Here is a 20719-nt window from a genome sequence, read left to right as displayed (position 1 = left end):
CTACTGTGTCAGCTCAGTACTCCATATTCCAGATCCAAAACTCCAGTTACAAATAAATTTACATAGCTAAGCACATAAGGAAGAACTCAAGTTAGCTGTTTGTCTCAAAACGCTATCATGGTATCTGACAAAGCGGGGGGGAGGGGGTGGGGGGTAGAAATCAACCCTCTGCAGAGCCCATAATTTAGAGAAAAATCCATTTTACAGGGTCAGGGCTTCAGAATGAGCAATCTCTACTTTAAAAATGTGCTGATAAGGTAAGAGAAGGTTTGCTGCAAGCATAAAGACAATGCGATAGCATGACAAGGAATTTGGAACTAGGTCCAAAATCCTCCCCCATCTCTAATTTTCCTATGTGTGTCCATTGGATATTATTTCTAAATTTTGGAGGTGGAAAGAAGGCAATTTTCACTTTCACCACTAAAAAAAAAAAAAAATTAATGGTATTATTTCTAATCTAATATCACCAAATTCTAAGTACCAACAAATAACTGTATTACCTAAATTTGAGTTGTATATGTGTAAACTCCTGTTCCATAGTTTACTAAAAAACTAAAAAAAAAACCCTGAAGTCCAATATTAATACAGTTCCCAAACAATATAGGGTTTTGCTCACCCTCCCCTTTGCCCCCATCTTGAACTCCTATTAGATATGTGCTTTGCTTTACTCATTGCCATTCCAAACAGAAATTACATAAATCATACAAACTGCCATTCTGGCGACACACTGGTCGCCTGCTCTGAAAAGAAGCAATTTTTAAATGCTTTTACTAACAGGTACAACCAGTTTTGCCCCATTCCTGTCATATGTTATCTGCTGTGGTTGAATAGATAAGCTCTACTCTAGGGGAAGAGAGGGATGAGCAGGGAATTGCTATCTGGATTAGCTCAAAATGGGTCAGTGGGAACAGAATGGAGTTATCCATACCTGAATGCAGCTCCTTGGGGATTTTTGCCTTTCACAGTGACTTGACACTAACTTTTAACAATCGGGGACCAAAGAGGGGTCAGGTGTGAAAAGACCATTCATGCCCTGCTGCAGGTCACCAGAGGGAGGCAAAGGGACTAAACACCTTAATTAAATGCAATTACATCAACTTCAGCAAATGTGGTTTCAGAGGTTGGGGCTCTTTCCCCAGAGAAGCTGCCTGGTCTTTTAGCTAGGCCAGTTGGTCTGCTTGTGGCCACTTTCTGACTCAGGTCTCTGAAACATCTGCCAGAAGCTGACACCTGCCAAAAAGGCACGGCTCGTTTTTTGTCAACATGGCACAGGATCATAAAACCAGGCTAGAGAGGGGGCAAAGAGAGCTGAAAAGGTTGAGCTTACAGGGTGGTGGCCACTGATGGAAGGAGGTAGAGAGAGCAGCTTTCAGCAACGGGCTCCCGAGCTCAGGCGGTTGCCAGCCAAAGAGCAGTGTTTAACTACCTCCTGAAAAGAGCAGCCGGATTACAAAACCACAAAAAAGCACACTGGCTCACCAGCTCAGCTGTCCCACAATCCGTGAAATGCCACCAGTTGACGAGAAGGTTTGCTTCTTTTGGAAAGCCTTATAAATCACTGCAATCTACACTTATCCGTTAAGTCCCCAAGAGAAGATCAGGTTCTCCTGAACTTGCTGGGAGGACCATCAAGAAAACACAGCAAACCAGAGGTTCTGCTTCTCAGCTGAAGAAGTCACAGCACTTACACAGTTGTTATGCTGGGAGCTGCAGCAAAGAAACCAGCAATACCCATATCTACGTGCTCTTCTCCGTTTTCTATTAATCAATGCAGGGCAAGAAACCTGCAACACACCAATTGTGGAATAGCAGTGTCCTACCTGTCAGCAGCTGGTTTAAGTTTTCCAGCCTTCTAAAAAGCATCGCTTATTTTAATATCTTTTCATTCGCACACCAAAATGTGCTTGTCATCTGGAAAGCACGTTTTGTGAGCCACTGCAAGATACTGGCATTAGTTACTGTGGAGTGTATTGCCCCTTACCCATAGTTCCATCATGTGTAATTTTCTTTTGTAATTACTTGAACTGTTGTCAAATACTTGCTCTGCCATGAAGTGCAGTATCAAAACAATCCTAAATCCACCATGTAGCAAGGAGCTTGAGGTGTGGTGGGTTTTTATTTTTTTAATGCATACACGCATACTAACCGGTTGTCATTCAAACTGATCTTCTCGAACAGAGCCATTATCCCCATTTATGGTGTTTCTCTTTTGTTACATGACTAAATTCTCACAAGGAAAGGTAGATATTTTTGGTAACTAAAGGCATCTCCAGAGCTTTTGGAATCTCCAGCAGAGCACAACAAGATTTAATAATCAGGTAGCCCTCTAAAGGTTTTTTAATTAAAATTAATAAAAACAGACAAGTACCCAGGTTTCAGAACCAATGTCACATTACAATCAAGGGCAGAAAAGTGACTTATTTAGGGCTGAAGACTCAAAACCACACACCAGACATTACTGGCTGATATTCTCAGATGGTTTAGTATCACCAAAAAGGACAGAAAATGTGTTTTCAATACCTCAACTGTAGGTATTTATGAAGTAGAGCCAGGGAAGGAGGGCAGATTCCAGATCAAGCTGTGTGAACAAGGGCCCCATCAGACCAACTGCATTCAGTTTTAAACAAAAAAAAACAAAACAAAAAAAAAAAAAACAACACACCAAAAAAACAGGTCAGAGGGAAAGTTTTGACTTCTCTCAAGAGTGAGTCCTTTGTCTCCAAATTATTCCAGGCTCTAGCTCTCTATCAAGATTGCTCTTGGCAATCCTTAGCCTGGCCGCACCTGTTGTAAACTCTCATTGCAAGAGCATGCTCTAACAGTTAACCAAGCTTACAGAAAGTAATTCAGTATTTTTTTCAATTTGCTTTACTTTTAATCTTCTTACACCACAGGATTTTTTCAAAATCCCCTGAATTTAAATCCAATAACACGCAGCCCTAGACTTACGTGTTAAAACCACACAGACAGCTCACCTAACAACTTCAATGAACCTATTACCACATATAAAACCAATTATATTTTTTATCAGTAGCAGTCTAGAACTCTGTCTCTTCATTGCTTGGGTATAATAAGGAGGTATGTAGGTGACTATTGGTTTAACATAGCCTATATATTAATATAGTGTGTATACAGAGATGTACACACAGTGATTTGAATGTCATACATTAACTACGCAAATATATTGGGGATTTCAATATATATTTGCATACATTATATTGACACATTAGGTGATTTTTATACATTATGTGTATGCAAGTACACAGACATTTGACAGACACTATTTTTTTTCTTAAACCCAAATACGAAAAGCTTATCGTTATTACATAAATTTTTTGGAAGATGTGACAGGTGACAGATGACAAAGTGACACTCATTGCAGTATTCAGAATTAAGGATGTAAATTTAGCCTAGAGATACTACCTTAAAAATAAACAAGTAACAGCTTGGAGACACGCTTCAAGCCAGAGGTGAACCAACCAAACTGTGGACAGAGCAGGTTGCCCAGCAAGGTTGCACAGGCTCTGTCCTTGGAGCTCCATTTTCAAGACCCACCTGCAGAAAGCCCTCGAGCAGCCTGGTCTGATGCCAGAGCTGACCGTACTTTGGGCAGGGGGGTGGACCACAGACCTCCTGAGGGATCTTGTGATCCTATCTACTAATTTCTTGACCAAGTCTCCACACCTAGCAGCTTGTTTTAATTATTTTACTGAGTCACTAGGATAAAAAAAAAAAAAAAGATTCTGCCCAGAAAAACAGCTGTGAATTCATCAAGCTATTAAAGGAAGCTACCATGATCTTAAGCTATTTTGCTAAGCTTTGTATTGGAGAAGGACTGCCAATTAAGATAAATCATCATACCTCTTCTTCATACAACCTACAAACCAAACTGTTTATTACCCTTTACAGTTTATTAAACACCTGCAAAGAGAAAGTCATGAAAAGCCATCGAAGATTATCTATGCTTCTTGTAGGTTTGCCATACAACGCAACACAGATCAATTAAAACTGATTAAGAAAGATCACTTGCATCTGTCACACAAACAGCTCATGAAAAAAAGAAAAAAAATTAAAATATACCAAAATCTTGTCAGATCCTTCATGTTTTCCTATGTGTTTTGTGACGAAGCACAGCAGCTGATCAATTTCCCCCCCCAGAAAAGGCATTTGAAGAGAATGTGACCCTCAAAATTGTCTGTTGCTCATTAATCAAACAAAATATAAACAGGGAAGGCAAGGGAGAAGCTCCTTTTTTACTCCTGTAACTTGTCCACCTAACTGCCAAGGATCCTGAGGGAGCACCGGCACCCACAGCATTTGCCCTGCCCTGCTTACCCACGCAGCCACCCACCCCAACACAGCAGCATTTTAAACAGAAATGCAAAAGAGACCCTTCAACAAATGCAAAACCTTTGCCAGGGAAATTCAGGAACAGAACCGACAGGAAAAGGAACTGAAAGTCTGTAATGGAAGCAAAGGAAAGGCTTCCTTCCCCTTCCCACGTTGCAAAGTCATTTCTAAAGGTCTAGCTTGAAAACTAAACAGTGAAGAAACAAATACTTTGGGTCTTCCATTTAAAAAAAAAAAAAAGAACAAAAATAATAACCTATAAAGCGCTATATTACCGAGCTTCACAAAAAGCTGTCAGGCAATATACTTTTTGTCATCTAACTTCCTAAGGGCCAGCTTGTATGATATCAATGTCGTAACAACTTGATTTCAGTCAGCTGGTATAAGTGTCTCTCATAAATATGGAGCTAGAGCAGGAAGCCAAACAGGCATGGCAGAAATCCTGAAAACCTGAATGTGCTAATTAGGAGAAATCTTGATCTATAAACCAGGATCATTCACAAAAATTCACAAGGACGGTTACCATCTGTTGCATTTACCTACCAAAATCAGACAGTTAATGGAAAGAGATTAAATGGGAAAATAGCTACAGAAGAATATGACAGTTTCTCAAATTATGAGAGCTCTTGGCCAATGGGTTTCCTAACCCCAGTACGTATGATTCACATGAGTAGCAGAAGCAACATGCTAAGCAACCACGACAGCACCGGAGCACCACTAAGGAACATTTCCTTTAAAGCTGCATAAATAAATATTAATCTACCTGTAATTTTAGAAAGGAATTCTACACGTGTAATATAGAGAGAATTTGTTTTGTTCCTGCTTTCCCTCTTCCTTATACCACTCCCTGTGAAAGCAAAGTACAGATTCTTTGCTGTTTTCCAGAAAGAATTTGTTAAAATGTCAGGGAAAATGTTTCATTTCAGAAGAGGGGTCTAAAGAGAATCTAATTCAAACATCAAAATTTCATGCTTTAGCATGTGAAGACAGTTCAAGTGCAGTAAAAGCACGCATGCAATTCCTATTATGAAATATTTCAGTATTATAAAAGCAGTCACTTGTTCAAAACATCAACCCAAGAGTATCAAGATTGACAAACGCCTGATCACAAGACGACCAGATGTTAAAACCTATCCCACTACCAAACATGAAAAAAAAAAGATCGAGGCACTGCCTCAAATGTTCATATGGAACGACAGAACAAGATTGAAAGCTGCTGCAGAAACATCAGTGCCCATTTACGCAAATGTTTCAAGGCAAAAGATGTCTCTGAAATTTCTGGATATCACCAAGGCAGACACCATTGCAGAGGTCTCTGAACACAGACTCTGCCTCGAACGGGTTTTGGTGCAAAACGAAGCCCCCTTTCTTGCAAGCACCTTTACAGTGGCACTGCCCACGTACCTATCTGTAAGGCCAGGGCTGCGGGGACCCAACAGAAACGCCCATCCCTCTGTGGTCTATCCTGAAGCGCGGTCTCAATCATAAAACCTCATTTTTTCACTTCAGCTAGGCACCCGAGGCAGAGGGTTTCTTTCTATTGCGTTTAGACAACAAATGGTTGCATCAAGCTGATAAAACCCAAATGAGTTTTGTAACTGGAAGCTTTAAACCTCCGAGCATCTTTACGACGGCTCGGCTCGATACACCCTGCTCAGCACGGGCAAGATGACGCTGGCAGCCTCGGCGGCGGGGCTGGAGAGCCGGGATGCAGAGGTGTCTCCTCTCGCCCGCCGGCTACCGGGGTTCCCTCCTGGGAAGGGCACCTGAGCCACAGGCCCGCACGCCCCTGCCCAAGGCGGAGCGCCAAGCTTCGGGCTCTGCTTTTAGGCTAAATATTGGCATTCACCTCACCCCCACCCACCCCCTGACAGCCCCCCTCGGCAGAAGGGGGGTTAATACCAGAGGAGGACAGAAGCTGAGCTCTCAAGGCCGATGTCTGGCAACCAAGGACCGAAGGAGACCAGAAAACTCTCCCCTCCCACACCTTTTTTTTTTTTTTTTTTTCGGGGGGGGGGGGGGGGGGGGGCGGGGGCGGAGTACCGACACCCAGCTATGCCGGCTCCTCCTTTGAGGTCCGGCCTTGCGCAGCCCCACCGGGCTCCCCCCGACCCCGCCAGGAGCCGCGCTGCGCTCACACCCCCGGCCGGAGGAGGCGGGTAGGGGGGACCCCTCCCACCCCCAACCCACCCCGGAGGGGGAGAGAGGGCCGGGGCGTGGGGAGCCGCCTCCGGGGCGGGGAAAGGAGGGGAGGGCATGGGGGGGGGGGGGGGGCGGCGGAGGGGCGCGGGCTGCCGGCGGCCGCAGCGCGTACGGCGGCGCCTCTCTGCTGCACTGCAGAGGCGCCATCTTCTCGCTCCTCCGCGCCGCCCGGCACCGGCCCGCCCGTGGGGGGGGAGCACGGACACGGCCCGCCCCGGCCCCGACCGCCGCCGCCCCCTCCCCACGCACCCCCGCCGGCACCGCCCTCCCGCCCACCCCGCCGGGCTGCTGCGCCAGCCCGCGGGGAGCTGCCCGCCGCCGCCCCGCACACCTGTGTGTGTGTGTGTGCGCCATGGGGGAGCTGCTGCCCTGCCCTCCCCCGGCAGCACCCCCGCCCGCAGCCCGGCTCCGTGTCCCCCGCCCGAGGATGCGGTGCCGCCGGGCCCCCACGCCGGCAAAGTTTCGCTTCCCCAGCCCCGGCGGAGAAACCCCCGCGGGAGGCGCCCGGCCCTCCTCCGCCCTGCCCGCCGGCCGCCGCCCCTTCCCCGCCGACCCCCGCCGCGCCAGACGGCTCGGCGGGCGGCGGACGAAGTTAACGGGGAAGCGCCCCCGGCGTGCGGCAGCCGGATCAGCGAAAGCAGCCGGTCCCGGCCGCCCGCCGCGGCCACGGGGGTGGCGGGCGCCGGCTCCGGCGGCTTCCCCAAGCCCCTTCCTCCTCACCGCCCCCCGGCTCGGCGGGAGCGGCCCTATTGTTCGGCGGCGGGAGGGCGCCGGCAGCCGGGGAAGGAGCCCCCACCATCCCCCGCCGCCCGGCTGCCTGACGGGCGCCGGCGACCCCCGCCCGCCCGCCGCAGTCAAGCCCACGCCGCGGGGGCGGCTGCGGGCAGACAAAGCCTCGGGGAAGCGGAGGACGACGTCGGGGGAAGCCCCCGCCCGGCCGCCCCCTGCCCCGCTTACCTCGAGAGCCGGAACGGCGCCGGCGGCCAGCAGCAGGAGGGCTAAGTGTGGCAGCATCGCGGCGGCCGGGAAGGGGGGGAGGGAGGGAAGGAGGGAAGCCGGCGAGAGGCGGCGGGGTCCGGCTGTAAATCCGCGGGGCCGCGCCGCTGCCGGGAAGAGCGACTGAGCTGCGGCGGCACCAGCCGAGCGCCGCGGCGGGGCCGGTCAGCTGATGGCCCGGCCCGCCCCCGAGCGGGCGGTGCGGCCCAGCCCGGCCCGGCCCTTCCCCGCCCCGCCGAGACCCCCTAGCGGCGGCGCCCGGGCGGTGCAGCGCCGGCCGGCGGCCCTTCGGCCCGGGCGCGGCTCGGCGCCCGCAGCGGTGGTTGCGGCCCGCCCCGACCGTTCTCCTCCGTGCCCAGAGCACCGCAGCCTCCCCCCCCTCCCCGGGCCCGGCTACCGCGGGGTTAGGTCCCAGCGGCGAGGCGGCTCCTCAGGCCCAGGCCCGGCGGCTCTCTGCGGCCTCGGGTCGGCTCCCAGGCCAGCCTTAACCCGGTGAGTTGCTGTCAGGGTGGAGGTGATGGGTAAAGCACGGCCATTTCGCCCAGGGGCTGTACCTGACCCAGCATTCCGCCCAGGGGAAGCCTAATCCTCCTGCTGATCCGCCTGGGCAGACAGCGGTGGTCGCCACAGGGTTCCTTTGCCCGCTGCTCATCGCAAGATCAACGTGAAATTAATTCGTAGGAGCGCTACCGATAACGAGGGCATGCGGGAACATGGGTAGGGCTGAGGCTTATGGCAGTTCAAGGAGGAAGAAATCAAATCAACATGTAGGGCTTTCTCAAAAAGCTTGTAGTCAGGAGGCCAAAGCAAACCAACTTTCTCGCCTTCTCAACAGCATTGTGATAATTGGTATCGTAAACCTGTGAGGAGAGCTAAAAATGAGTGTTAGGAGAGTTCCATGTTGAAACAGCTGCTATTGTAGACAAAATTCTGCCTCTGACCTGTGGACTCCGTGGCAGCGTTTCTGCTCCCACCAAGGCTCCTGAGATGGCAGCTAGCAGACCTACCCAGAAACGAGGACCTACAGCCAGGCCACGTAAGGGGCGGGTGGTGGACATCTCCCCGGTGTATGGCTCGGTACAGCCGCCTGGGCTGCATTGTTCTCGCTGCCGATCTCACACTCACCTTCTGTTGAAGTCAGACCCTGCAATCCACTGAGGCTCTTGGCCAAAGCTGCATCCCGATAGAGAGGGATGCTCGACCGGGCGAGAGCAACCTGGGCTGCCATGTCAGGCAGGCTGTAATGTGCAGCGAGAGACCTTCCTGCCACAGCCAGACCCTAAAGTTAGAAGACCGTTCTCGTGCAAATATGAATCTTCTCATGCAAGTGAATGAACTGGCGATGGATGGAGGCTTTTGGGAATTGCTGGAGTTACGCTTAGGGAATTCGAGAGATCTCTGACAGGCAGGTAAGAGATGAGGCTCCTCTCTCTACCCTTAAACATACAGATGCAAGGTACATCCAACAAGTGCTTTTACAAAACACACAGAACCTGTAAATTAAAACGAGTTGAACAGCAACAATGGCAGGCTTAACAGTATTCATTTGATATTGTCACCTGCTTGTTAGGATAATGATCACGTGTCTTTGAGGGGTTAGGGAAGGATTTGCTGCGCAAATGTTTCTAACCAGTTGGCTTCTAAACTCAGCCATCGGAAAGGCAGCGCCATGGTTGCAAATAAGCAACATCCTGCTAAAGCTGATGGAGGTCATTCAAAAACAATTCTTTCCAGAAACAATGGAGGCAATCAGAAGGAAGCTCTTTGCAAGTTCTGGGTAAAAAAAAAAAAAATAAAAAAAAAATTAGGCTTCCAGATGGGATGGATGGAAGACCAAAATAGATTCATGTAGCCCTTTTATTATTAGTTGGCTTGGTAGTTCTTTGTAATCACTTCTTCCTAGGGCTAAAATCAAACAGTATTTCAACTGCTGCTTCTCTGGGTGAGCCAAGCCTTCCTTCCTCATGGTGGCAAGCAGGTTGGAGGTCCCTTTTGCCTGTGGCTAGGAGTGGGGCAGACCCATAGAATGGATTGCACACCTTGGGGGAGAGCCGGGAAGGCTCAAGTGAAAAGGCGGGGAAAAGTCAAAGGTACCAGACAACCTCTATGGGATAGGTGTTTCCATTTACAGCTAGTAAAAACCAGTGACAATATCCAAAAACCAGTGACAATATTCGCTAAGATTTCATGAAGTTAGCCACACTGAAAGGTTATAACCAATGACTCTTTAGAAAGCTATTTGTAAGGTCTACAAAATTTGGAAATAACCTACTGATAGGAAAAAAAAGAGAGATCATATCCAGTTTTCCATGCTCTGTCTTCTTTCCAGGATCTGTATAGAAGGTCTGGCATGCTTTTTTCCTTGCTTTCTCTACCTGATGTCTTAGTATAGAGATTCAGTCTTACCAAAGCTTGGAAGCTGTCATAGCTGGAATACAACAAAGCCCACTACCACCTCGCAACAGGGTGAACAATGGAAATTGTCTTCCCAAAGAAGAAGGTTGGATGACAAGATGATAAGGCTTACATTAGAATCTAATAAAATGCGTTAAGAAAATAATCCCAAACTATGTTCAGATGGGATTTTCCCTTGAATCGCTGAGCTTTGTTATTCAGTCTTAATGCGATAACTTCCAAAGCGATGTGCAAGCGTGCATGTCAAGTTTCATTTTTTGGCCACTTCTGTGCTCTGCCTGTGTATCTTTGTGTGCAAATGATGCCTAATATTATTTTACAGCCTTTTCATTTTAATATATTATGTACATGGAAACATTGTTCAGCCATACAGTTTCTCATTGAACACTCATGAAGCAAGTGGACCTTATCCACAAATGCTGATATTCCTCTACAATAAGCAATAAAACACCTTAGCCTGCTTCATAACCTAATGAATTTCAGTGGTAAATAAGTGAATGGCTATTTCACTCTGCTTGTGTTTTGTTGCCACGCTTACCAAAGCAGCACGTTGTCGGGTCAGAGGTGTCCTTTGGCTTGGAAGAGTCTGTTCTTTCGGTGAAGAGGAGAGAGGGAAATTTTTACATTCTCCAGCCCCCCTCCCTTAATAATAACTAATTGAAGGTGTTTGCGGGGGGCGGGGGGGTGGTGGGGAACAAAAGCAGTGTTGCATCAGTTACTTTTAAGCAATAAAATTCCCCTTGATGCTCCCATGGATATCTCAGCAAAGAATTGTAACGGGAGGACTCACACACAGTTTCTGAAGGGGGATTTCTGAAGGCAGCCTGTGGCATGGACGCAATGAAGGCATTGCCAAATATCTCTGAATATGTGCAAGTGGTTTTATAGAATACATGCAATTTACTGATGTTCCCTGAATTTCTGATTGTGAAAGCTTATTTCATTCACACCAACAAAATTAGCGTTATTAGTCCAATTCGTGGCTGTATTTTATTCATATTAGGGATGATTCCTCAGGCAGATTCCTTCAGTACAATGCTGCAGCCAGTGCTTTCACGGAGATGATTTCTCCATTTGTTCTCAACTCTGAGGAGAGAGCTCCAAGTTGGCAAACTTGAGTTTTGGTCCAGACTTTGATGATGACTCACTGTCTCCTTCTGGTGTCGCTTCGCTTCAGTGTTCATAATTTTCTTTACCGGGGATAATACCGTTTCTCTGCCTTTGCCGTTCATGCAGGGAACAGAACAGAGCACTAGGGTTAGTATTTCTGAATGAACCTTTGCAAGTTAAAGACTCGGATCCTACTGAGCTGGCACCTTCTGTGTTAGTCCCAGTCAAGGAGGTTTTCTGTATGCTGAAAACTACTACAGCGTAAATTACCGGATTTGTTGCAGACAACTCCAGCAGGAATTTGTATTTTCAAATAGCACAGAATTAATTTTAATGGCAAACCTTTAGGTTTTATGCTACACCTTGAACCACTGCAGGTATAATTAATCTGCTTACTGTCATGCAAGTGTCCTCAAGAGACGTGTTTTTTTTTCCTTTGGAGTCAGCCCTGAGAAAAGAGGCTCTCTAAATATTAATCCAAAATAGGAAGAGAGAGATTGTACCTAATCAACCCTACACAAGTACGTGCTGTTAGCGACAACAATGCGTGCGGATATGATTTCAAATAGTGAACAGTTGATCCTTGTCTGGATTCTGCAAAGCACCTTCAGTTTTTGGCTTTTACAGATGCAGTACACAGTTAGGTAGCCAGTAGCCATAGCGACCTACTCAAATGCAAATGATTTGCTCTGCATAGCACAGGAGTATTAAGAGTTGATGATATCTACTGGAGCAGGTACACAATACAAATGGCAGAGCCAAGTGAATAATGAAATCACAGTCCAAAATCCCAGGAGTGCTCAGCCAAGGAAATGAAATGGAGATGCGAACAACGGTAATTGCTCCAGTGATTAGGATGTGAGCATACATGGACATTACTCCATACCAAACAAATACAGTGTTCTTATGGCTTCTCCCTTTGTTGACAGAAGCTGTTGTTGCTTGCTGATGGTGTCAGTAGAAAGGAGATCTTCAGGATGGCTGCTGCTTCATTTGATTCTGCACCTCTGATTTTGTTTACCCAATTGCTACATAACGCAAATATTTCTAGCAGAATGAGGGTTTAACATTTATTTCTTTTTTTTTTTCTTTCCACTCCATGCACTGAATCTTCTTAGATATTTTTGGCCTCACGCCTTGTGTGGGCAATTTACTAGTAAAGTGTTGCAGGTGCAGGCTTTCTGGTGGTGTTTTTCCTCACCGTCCTATATGCAAACATCTCAATACCAACACACTTCTCCCAACAAATAAAAATGTCACCCAACAGTACAACAGGCCAATTTATTTTCAGGCAAGTCGTGTTTGGCATTACTCAGAGAACAATCAGCATCTCCGAACGATTAAAGCAAACGATGATTTGAGAGCATCTAACTCCATGAGAACTCCAGAGCAGCTATGCAAATGACATTTAGCTATTTGCACCCCTGCAACTGAAAGTTATTATGTGCTTTTTGCATGTTATGAAGGCCACCAAATGAGATGGTTATGGTCCTCTCGGCCTCTTTCCAGCAGCTTGTTCTACTCTGATTTGTCCTTCCAGATAAAGTAACATCGCATTTTGTGGTGTAAGTATCCCAAACCATTAATATTTAACAAAAATAGAGGCAACTAACAGAATGTCTTCGATTTCTCCCGATCCCTGAGTGCACTAGTAAGATTTTTTAACAGTATTCAAAAGTCATTAAGTAATCTTTTTGCTGTCAAAGATTTACTCCTTTTTTTTATCCCCTCCTGTGTTTCCCTGATGCTTTCCCATCTCTCCACAGACACAGCTCTCAAGCTTTGTCCACGTTGGGTTCCCCTCCATGGGATCTAGCTCTTCTGTAGCTTTGCCCAGAGCTGTCTTGCTGTCTGACATCTGTCCAGCCCTCCCCAAAGACCAGGAATCCCCCAACACTCCTCTCAGCTTTTGGGCTCTTGTTACCTCCTCTTCCATGGTATGAGATGGAACATATTAATAAACACCTTATTTCCCTTCCCGTACATGAGGGAAGGGTGCTGCTGATAAATCAACCAACTGTACCTGGAGGTAGTGAAGTTATTAAAGAGAAATCTTTCTATTTTTGAGTCAGCTTCCACTTTTTTCCAGGCCACACAAGCCTTCCATGGATGTCTGAATGGACCCCAAAACAAAAAAGAGGTGCTAGCTGGACAAAAGGAGCTGTCTGTACAAAGTTATGCACAGTGCTTTTATTCAACACTGTCTTGGAACTGAAATAAAAAATAGAAACGGGAAATTTAGCAGATGCTGTGTGTGAATATATATGCACATACATAAAATGTATCTTAGATTTTGAGTTCAGTTAACTGAAGCCTTTTGTACAGAATGAGAAAATATATTGTTATTTTGATTCTTTCAGCATAGTGTCGCAGATCTTAAAATACTTGTTTAATTGCTAGCACAGCAGGTTAGGATGGTCAAAGGCCCATCCTACCACCTTTTTCTACAATGCTCGACTTGATTTTGAAAGTCCCAGCTAGCTTGTGATAGTGAAATTAAAACCAATATATTGAAGAACAGTAGCAGTCCCCACTTAATACAGAACAACTCTTTGTCAAGAAACTTTAACAAAAGCATCCCCATTCCTCAACTTGCATGTAAGGGGCTTAACTCACCACATAATTTAGCCTTTCCTCAACCATCCCTGGAGAAAAAAATATAGTAGCTTTTCTGAAGGCTGTGAAAATCTGAAGCAGTCAACAGAGACCGTTCAGAGGAAGTGAAGTCTGGGGACTTTATGTTATAAAATGACAAGTTCAGCCGGAGTACAACTCCACCAATATTCAGCAGGTGACAAGGAAGTCTCTCGAGCCACAAGCCTGCACTTTAAATGTGGACAAAAAGCACCCAATCCCAGAAACCGTTACAGGGCTGTGGTGATTTCAGCAGCAGCTGGGTGCGTAGGTGCCACAGGTCACTCCCTGTACAGCCATTTGAAAGACTAAGAGTATAACCTGAACGACTGTGGCTCCAGCTGCAGAGACAGAAATGGGAGCTACAAACAATGGTGATGCTGCTGTAGCCCCAGACGCTCTCTCTGCAAGTGGCTGGGGCTTTCACTCTGACAATTGCCGTCACCCTCCACAGCGCTGGTACGTTTGCATTCCCAGTGCCACGCTGCGGCAGCATTTGTGGTGGGAGGAGTGGGAGGCAGTGGCTAAAGTGTGCCTCTAACTCTCTTAGCTTCCCATTTGTAAATTCACATTAGGAGGCTGTGACAGCGTGTCATGGAGTAGCCCATGCAGTGCCTGTATGTGTGAGGTTGTTATTAAAGTGGAAACAAAGTGCAAAGAAAAAAGCAAACTGCCTTAATTCCTGTTACCAAAATCTGGTAGCTTTTTTTCGTCAAGATCTGCAGTTCAAACCAAGTGGTAGACCTGAAAATAAAGGAAACGTATTTGTTTTAAATTAAAAGTACTGCTTCTTGTTGGCTTCCCATATTTTGACATGCTGCAGAGATTGCTAATGTGTCCTATGGTTATCATCCAGAAGTAAATTTATTTTGCAGAATAAGAAAGCGGAAGAGGAGGAAGCTTCAAAACATTACATCCTTTGCTGAGTCCTGTTATGAAATCTCCACGCAGGTCTAATTCACATTTGCCAGGTGAGCTGGCTCGGTATCCTCCTCAGAAATTTGCACGCAACAGTGGAACGTGAGGCATTTTCTCATATATTAGCTGGTGCTCAAAATAACATGTCTAGGCTAATATGCGCGCATGAGAAAGTACTGATCAGATTGCTTGGTGAGACAGTTGATACTGTTCTGGGACAAGGACCGGTATCATCTCATGTGGCCTCAAAAATTGGCTGTAGGGTAGCTATCAGGATGTTGGTATCACAAACTGTTCTCACAAAGCACAGTACACAGTGCAGCTATGCAGATTAGGTGATCATCAAAATATAAATGAACTCCTCCAAAAGATTAATTTCTGTAGAGTCTCACAGTAAGACTGAAATCGCTGAGGAGAGGCCAGGAGCATAATAAAGCAGCTGCAAAACAGCACAGGAACAGACACGCTCAGTCCATCTAGGAATTGCGACCATCTTTTATAAAATGCTCACAGTATTACAAGCAGGAAAGTTTGATCACAAGCACATAAATCAGTGACTGCAGGAGCTTTGTAATGGATGGGTTTGTGCTGAAGAAGGGGGTGGGCGTGGGGGATTGCAATGAAGAACTGCAGACCGTTCCATATACAAGAAAAATGCCATCCTTAGATCCTCCGTGTTTTGCAGTCACCCTGCAATTTCTCTCAGCAAAAGGATTTTAAAATATTTGTTCAACTTGGTTTGGCATACATCTGCCTTATTCCCTTACACACACACACAAAAAAAAAAAACCCGGACGTATCTTTCCCTGTCTTATAGCAGAGACAGAAAAACATATTGAGAGTAGGAGAGTAGGTGAAATTTCCTTCCCCCATAGCAGGATTTGTGAAAGACGCCCACTGGTACAGACAACGCTGGTTCCATTGAAAAAGGCTATAAAACTAGACTAAAGCAAGCTAAAGCTCCTCTCCTCAGCTGTTACCACACGGATCCAGCGTCACAACCCTCTCCCACCAGGTACGGAGGGTTGTCCACGCTGTGCCTTCCAACCTCAGCACCCCTCGGCTGCCCCTTCCCACCTTTGGGCTGGGGCTGTGGCCTGAGCACCCAGCACCCGTGCAGCTCAGTCACACGGCCTGTCCCTCCAGGCACCCGTCGGCAGAGGTGTGCATGCCGAAATATTCATCGCAACAGACGCCGACATTATCCTTTGCATTTTTTTTAATGAGCTGCTAGCAGAGCATTGAAAGTGATGCGGCTGCTTTTATAGCAGCATGGAAATACGCAGAGTGAAAGAGGATCGGTGTCATGTTAGACATTTGAAGAACCATCTATTTTTTTTTCAAAACATCAACACAGCGCAGTAGAGAGAACAGATGCTGACACCTGCTTACGAAAGCCTATCTTTGTACACAAAAGAAAGACCTCCCTGGGAACGAACTCTCAGTTCAGTTTATTGTGAGCTACTGCACTACATAATCATAGAGAGAATCAGATCACAACTGTAAAAGCTAATATCCAGTTAAAGCTCACAAAGTCCTATTTTTGAAAATGATTCGTTTGAAGTTGACTTAATTTCATTTAAAGTCCCTTTTGAAAACGTGAGAAATGACTCTGAAATCACTGCAGTTATTTCAAATACATCACCCGACGTATTCTACTTACACATTCGTTGCCCCAAATGGAGCCTCACTTGTTTTTCAAATTGAAAAAACAAAACCATAATTTTGAAAAGGTGGCAGGGGGTTGTACAGCACAGCTGAGGTGGCAAATATATCTGTCATTTGCTCTGAATTTTGAACATAATACATTCAGGAAAGCTCATACAAATTCAGTTTTCAGATACAGAAGGAGAAATTCTTACGGCAGAGAAAATTAATGAAAATTTCTTCTGGAATCAGCAGCATCTCAAAACATAACGGGCAGATAATTCTATCAGAATAGCTGTACAGTATATCTACTAAACCATGGCTATTAACCTAAATATATTGAAAATAATAAACAGATATAAACAGTGATGTTCAACCTCTAAAGTCCCAAATAAAAAAAAAAAAAGTGAAATTAAGGAGATAAATCCAACATTAGTGGGTCTAATTTCTAAGTCATTTCATTTGGTTTCTTATGCCTTTTACACCAAATGTAGTACACCTCTTACTGTCACGCTGTGAAAGTATCTATTCCTTCTTGGCACTTATACATTATATCTGTACCCAGAAATTATTTCTGTACATAACTATATTAAATATGTATATCATATACAATTACATAAATATAAAATATGATACACTCACTATGGTGTATTTTATAGGTATATATCTGTTAAGGTAGTTATTGATGTAACTACATGTCTAGACGAGAAAAACAGCCCTGACCCCCATTAATCACGTGGGCTGGTGGAAGCAACACATTAGCGTTGCAGCAGCGTCGGCAACATTCAAAACTGACTGAACCATCACTGATCACTTAATCTTATGAAAAATCCCTAAGAAAACAGGACATTTATTGTTTTTATTACATGCTCGCAGGCTGATCCAGGTCTTATCATGATCAACAAAAGCCTCATTCTTCAGGCAACATCCTGAATCTAGTGGGAAAGGGGCATTAAAAATCAGTGTGCTGAAATTGCCAAAATACGTGTGTCCGTGTACGTATCTACAAATAAAGATCTATAGGTATAAATGGGAATTACCATGATTAAGGATGCTTTTTTTCTGTTCTTGCAGAACTACATCATCTACTGTCTTCAGCTGGATGTTAATGCTATGCTGCTCAACCTCAAATATAAATTATCTAAACTCCTTTCAGATACCAGCATTCAGAAAAGAAAAAAGGAAAGGAGTTACATGTAGCAGCAAGGATGCAAATAGCTGGTATATTTCCAGCACGTTTCAGGTAAACTTTGTGAGCTACATAACATGTCTTAACAGCATCTTGAATTAAGCAGCCGTATCTGTAGGAAGTATTTGACTTACTCTGTGGTATGTCTCTGCCTGTGCAGACAAGGCACCCAAGTTAAGGAGAAAATGTGGACTGAAAATATGGTGACATATTTAATGAAATGTTTTGACTTCATTTCTTCAGAATTTTACCTGGGCAGCACTTAGTCAAAATAATGCTTAAGTTGTGCCTTTCAAAACCGTTCAGAGTTGACATAGTTCTTCTCCCAAGTAAAAATCAGTAGGAGTTTCACTGCTGACTTCCACAGAATATAAGCCAATGTTGAGCACTTCTGAAAATAGCTTTCCATCTGTATATTTATTTAAATGGATAGGGACTGTTAGTAGAAATAGGAACTGAAAAGATCAGGCTTTAATTTTAAAAGTTAAAGTTAAATATAGGTTACTACACCAAAAAACTAAACCACAAGAAATACCCAAACTTTTAACACTGTTTTCTCTCATTTATGGCAGGAATGGATGGAAAACAGCTCCATTGACCTAAGTGACACAGCCCCAGGATTTCTGAGATCATTAAACTCCATTGACTCTTTAGTAATGGCATTTCACACTTCCAGTGGGCAGATGAGGACTCTCAACAGAATTGTCCTTAAGTTACTCCTGAGTAGTCAACCTCCCTAAAAGAAATTATTTTATCAGCCAAGGTAGTCAAACCCACCCTTTTCTACTTTCAGGTAGACTTCTACTTCCCCTTTTCTTTTGCTGGTTGCTTTCTTTAAAGGAATAGCCCTTCCTGATAAACAAACGTCTGCTGGCTCTGGGCCAGCACAACATTTACTGTAGTCAATATTTAACATATGAATAATCCTACTGACTGCGGCGTGGCTGCTTGCGTGCTTGAAGTTAAAAACAGCTATACGAACACTTCGTTGGCTCAAGGCCTGACTACTGCAGAAGCTAGCAAAGTTCATGGTAAGATGTGGTAATAATTGCTTTTTGGTATTTTAGGTCCTCAAGACTTTGGTCCCCTTAGGTCTTTCTGACCACACTGTACTTTCAGAGGGCTTTACTTACTGAAAGGTCGTCTTGGGTTCTTGCTCCATTGGGTATCACTATGGACAAGAGATCTAGTGGGCTGGAGGCCCAGCTGATGTATCTTGACAGGAGCCTTATCAGCTGCAAATTTAGCTCTTGAAGTCTCAAAGGCTCAGTTCTGCATAGTGGTGCAGTGCGGGAAGGAGCACCTACATGACACCGCTCTCGGGAAGTAGTAAGAAGCAGCTGTGTCTAAGGGAGACGGTTCTTTATCTCCCTCTTGACTAGGGAGCGAGAGTGGTTGCTGCAACTCTGCAACCAACGCTACTTTCTCTTGCTTTCAAATTCTGAGTAGGCAAAACAATAAACTCCAAAACAAAGACTCCAAAGTCAGTGCAAGATGGCCCCAGGAAATCTTCTCAGTGATATCTAAATAACAAAAGCAAAGTACAGTCACAGTCTCCTGATTTCTGATTCTTAAGCTTAAAATATGCCAGGCAACAGAGGAAATAACACCTTTTCTATTTATTTTCTTTATCCTTTATTTTTTCAGTCATAACTTTACATTTAAGTATTACTTTGTTTTTTGAATGGTGTTTTTACAATGAGAAGTGCCTGTTGAAGTTTGTCTTTTGCAAATGAGAGAGAAGTCCAGAGACAGAGACTATCCTTAATTTTTCGTTGTATCTCAGTGGTGGAAGAAAAAAAATCAGTTACTCGGTGACATTCAATGCCTGAGAGGTCAAACCAAAGCAGGATGGTAATCGTTATTGCCCGTTGCTTTTGCAGCTGTTTTATTACTTGTTGCACGTCAGCAATTGTCTACTTAGAGAAGTCATATTTTCTCTGTTTATATTTGGAATGCAAATTCCTGTTCCAGTTTTGGTAAGATATTTTCTGATTTTACTTGGGGTTGTTTTTTGACCTGTATAATCTCTGACTTCATGAGTATTCAAACATGTGTTTAAACACAAGATTATTCAAAGCCATTAAAGTCTGTCATGTTGTAAGAGTTTTTTCCTCGTCAGAGGTTTGAAATCTTTGGTATACTTTATTATGTTACCCAAATTCAGATTTAAGTACATCCTTTACTGATTTGCCAACACAGATGGCACCTACAGTGTTATGTTTTGGGTTTTTTTTTCTTTTCTTTGAACGGGACTTCTAAAATTAATCAGGAAGTCAAGAAAAGCAGAAGCAGTACTAATGATGAGATGAGCTTATCTTCCCATGGCACGCAGAGACCGATGATTTTAAGCATATTGGGCCATATTTGTGATCTCAGAAAATCAGTAAAGCTCATTCCAAAATCAAGGTCTGCAGAATGGAATTAGTTTTGTCATGGGTTTTTTTTTGCTTTGTTTTTTAGGTGCTGTACGAACCAATAACACTTTCAGGTTAGTGCTAATAATTGGTCTATACCACCACAGTACAGGAAGCCTCACATCTTAATGCTTCACTTGGAATATTTCTGCCCTGTGATCAGTCTAAAGTTGATTTAATTCAAGTAGAAACTATCCTAGTCAAAGCTGTTAGATCTAGAACAGACAAGCCCAATGAGAAGATGCAAAAGAAAGTACAAGGGTGAAATATGAATATTGATGCAGATTTTAGTCGCTGACTTTCCACAGAATATTTTCTCAAGTTCTAGAACTTGTCCTTCAACCCAGCATATCTTAAAAGTTACCTCAGTGCTCCGTGGGGTTTTAGCTGAAGTCTGTGGTTGACAATCCTGCCTCATCCTCAGCAGCGTTCTGCCGTTTCAGTACCCCTGTGTTTAGGCGGGAGACACGGATCTCAGAGGCTGCTCTGAATTTGTTAATGGAGATTCCTCAGACACTCATAAGGCTTTCTTCCAAGTGCTAGGAGAATTTCTATGACCTGTCTTCATTACGTTATAGCAACCAGTAACGCATTTATGCACACAAACCATTCCAAAAACCCCCACAGTGCCTGCACAGTTTGCAGCCTGCAGAAAGAATCACATTTCGTGTTTGTCACTTATCCTAAGGAAAGCAGTATACGAGCACAGCAGAGTAGAAGAAAAAGGAATCTTTCACTAAAGAATTGTTCGTTTCCTCTCGTCAGTGTCACTGGGATCACTACAAGCGGACGTGTTTACTGACCTCCGTTGACTAGGTAGCAGTGCTATGTAAACCTCTTC

The 20719-nt window shown here is 44.8% G+C and overlaps 1 protein-coding gene across 4 annotated transcripts in view; it reads right to left on the bottom strand.

Annotated features, from left to right (window-relative positions):
- Window positions 1-7700, bottom strand: part of APP (amyloid beta precursor protein) — a 224378-nt gene extending 216678 nt beyond the window's left edge. Inside the window, exon 1 of one of the 4 annotated variants that reach the window (XM_054183121.1) lies at window positions 7510-7700. In XM_054183121.1, coding sequence (XP_054039096.1) covers window positions 7510-7566 — 57 coding nt within the window. In that variant the 5' untranslated portion in view covers window positions 7567-7700. The remainder of the gene's footprint in view (window positions 1-7509) is intronic. The other 3 variants (XM_054183112.1, XM_054183103.1, XM_054183095.1) reach the window with 3 other exon arrangements.
- Window positions 7701-20719: the final 13019 nt, after the last annotated feature.

This window comes from Rissa tridactyla, chromosome 1 (assembly GCF_028500815.1).
Source record: "Rissa tridactyla isolate bRisTri1 chromosome 1, bRisTri1.patW.cur.20221130, whole genome shotgun sequence".
Lineage (NCBI taxonomy): Eukaryota > Metazoa > Chordata > Aves > Charadriiformes > Laridae > Rissa > Rissa tridactyla.
This window is presented reverse-complemented; position numbering and strand designations above follow the sequence as displayed.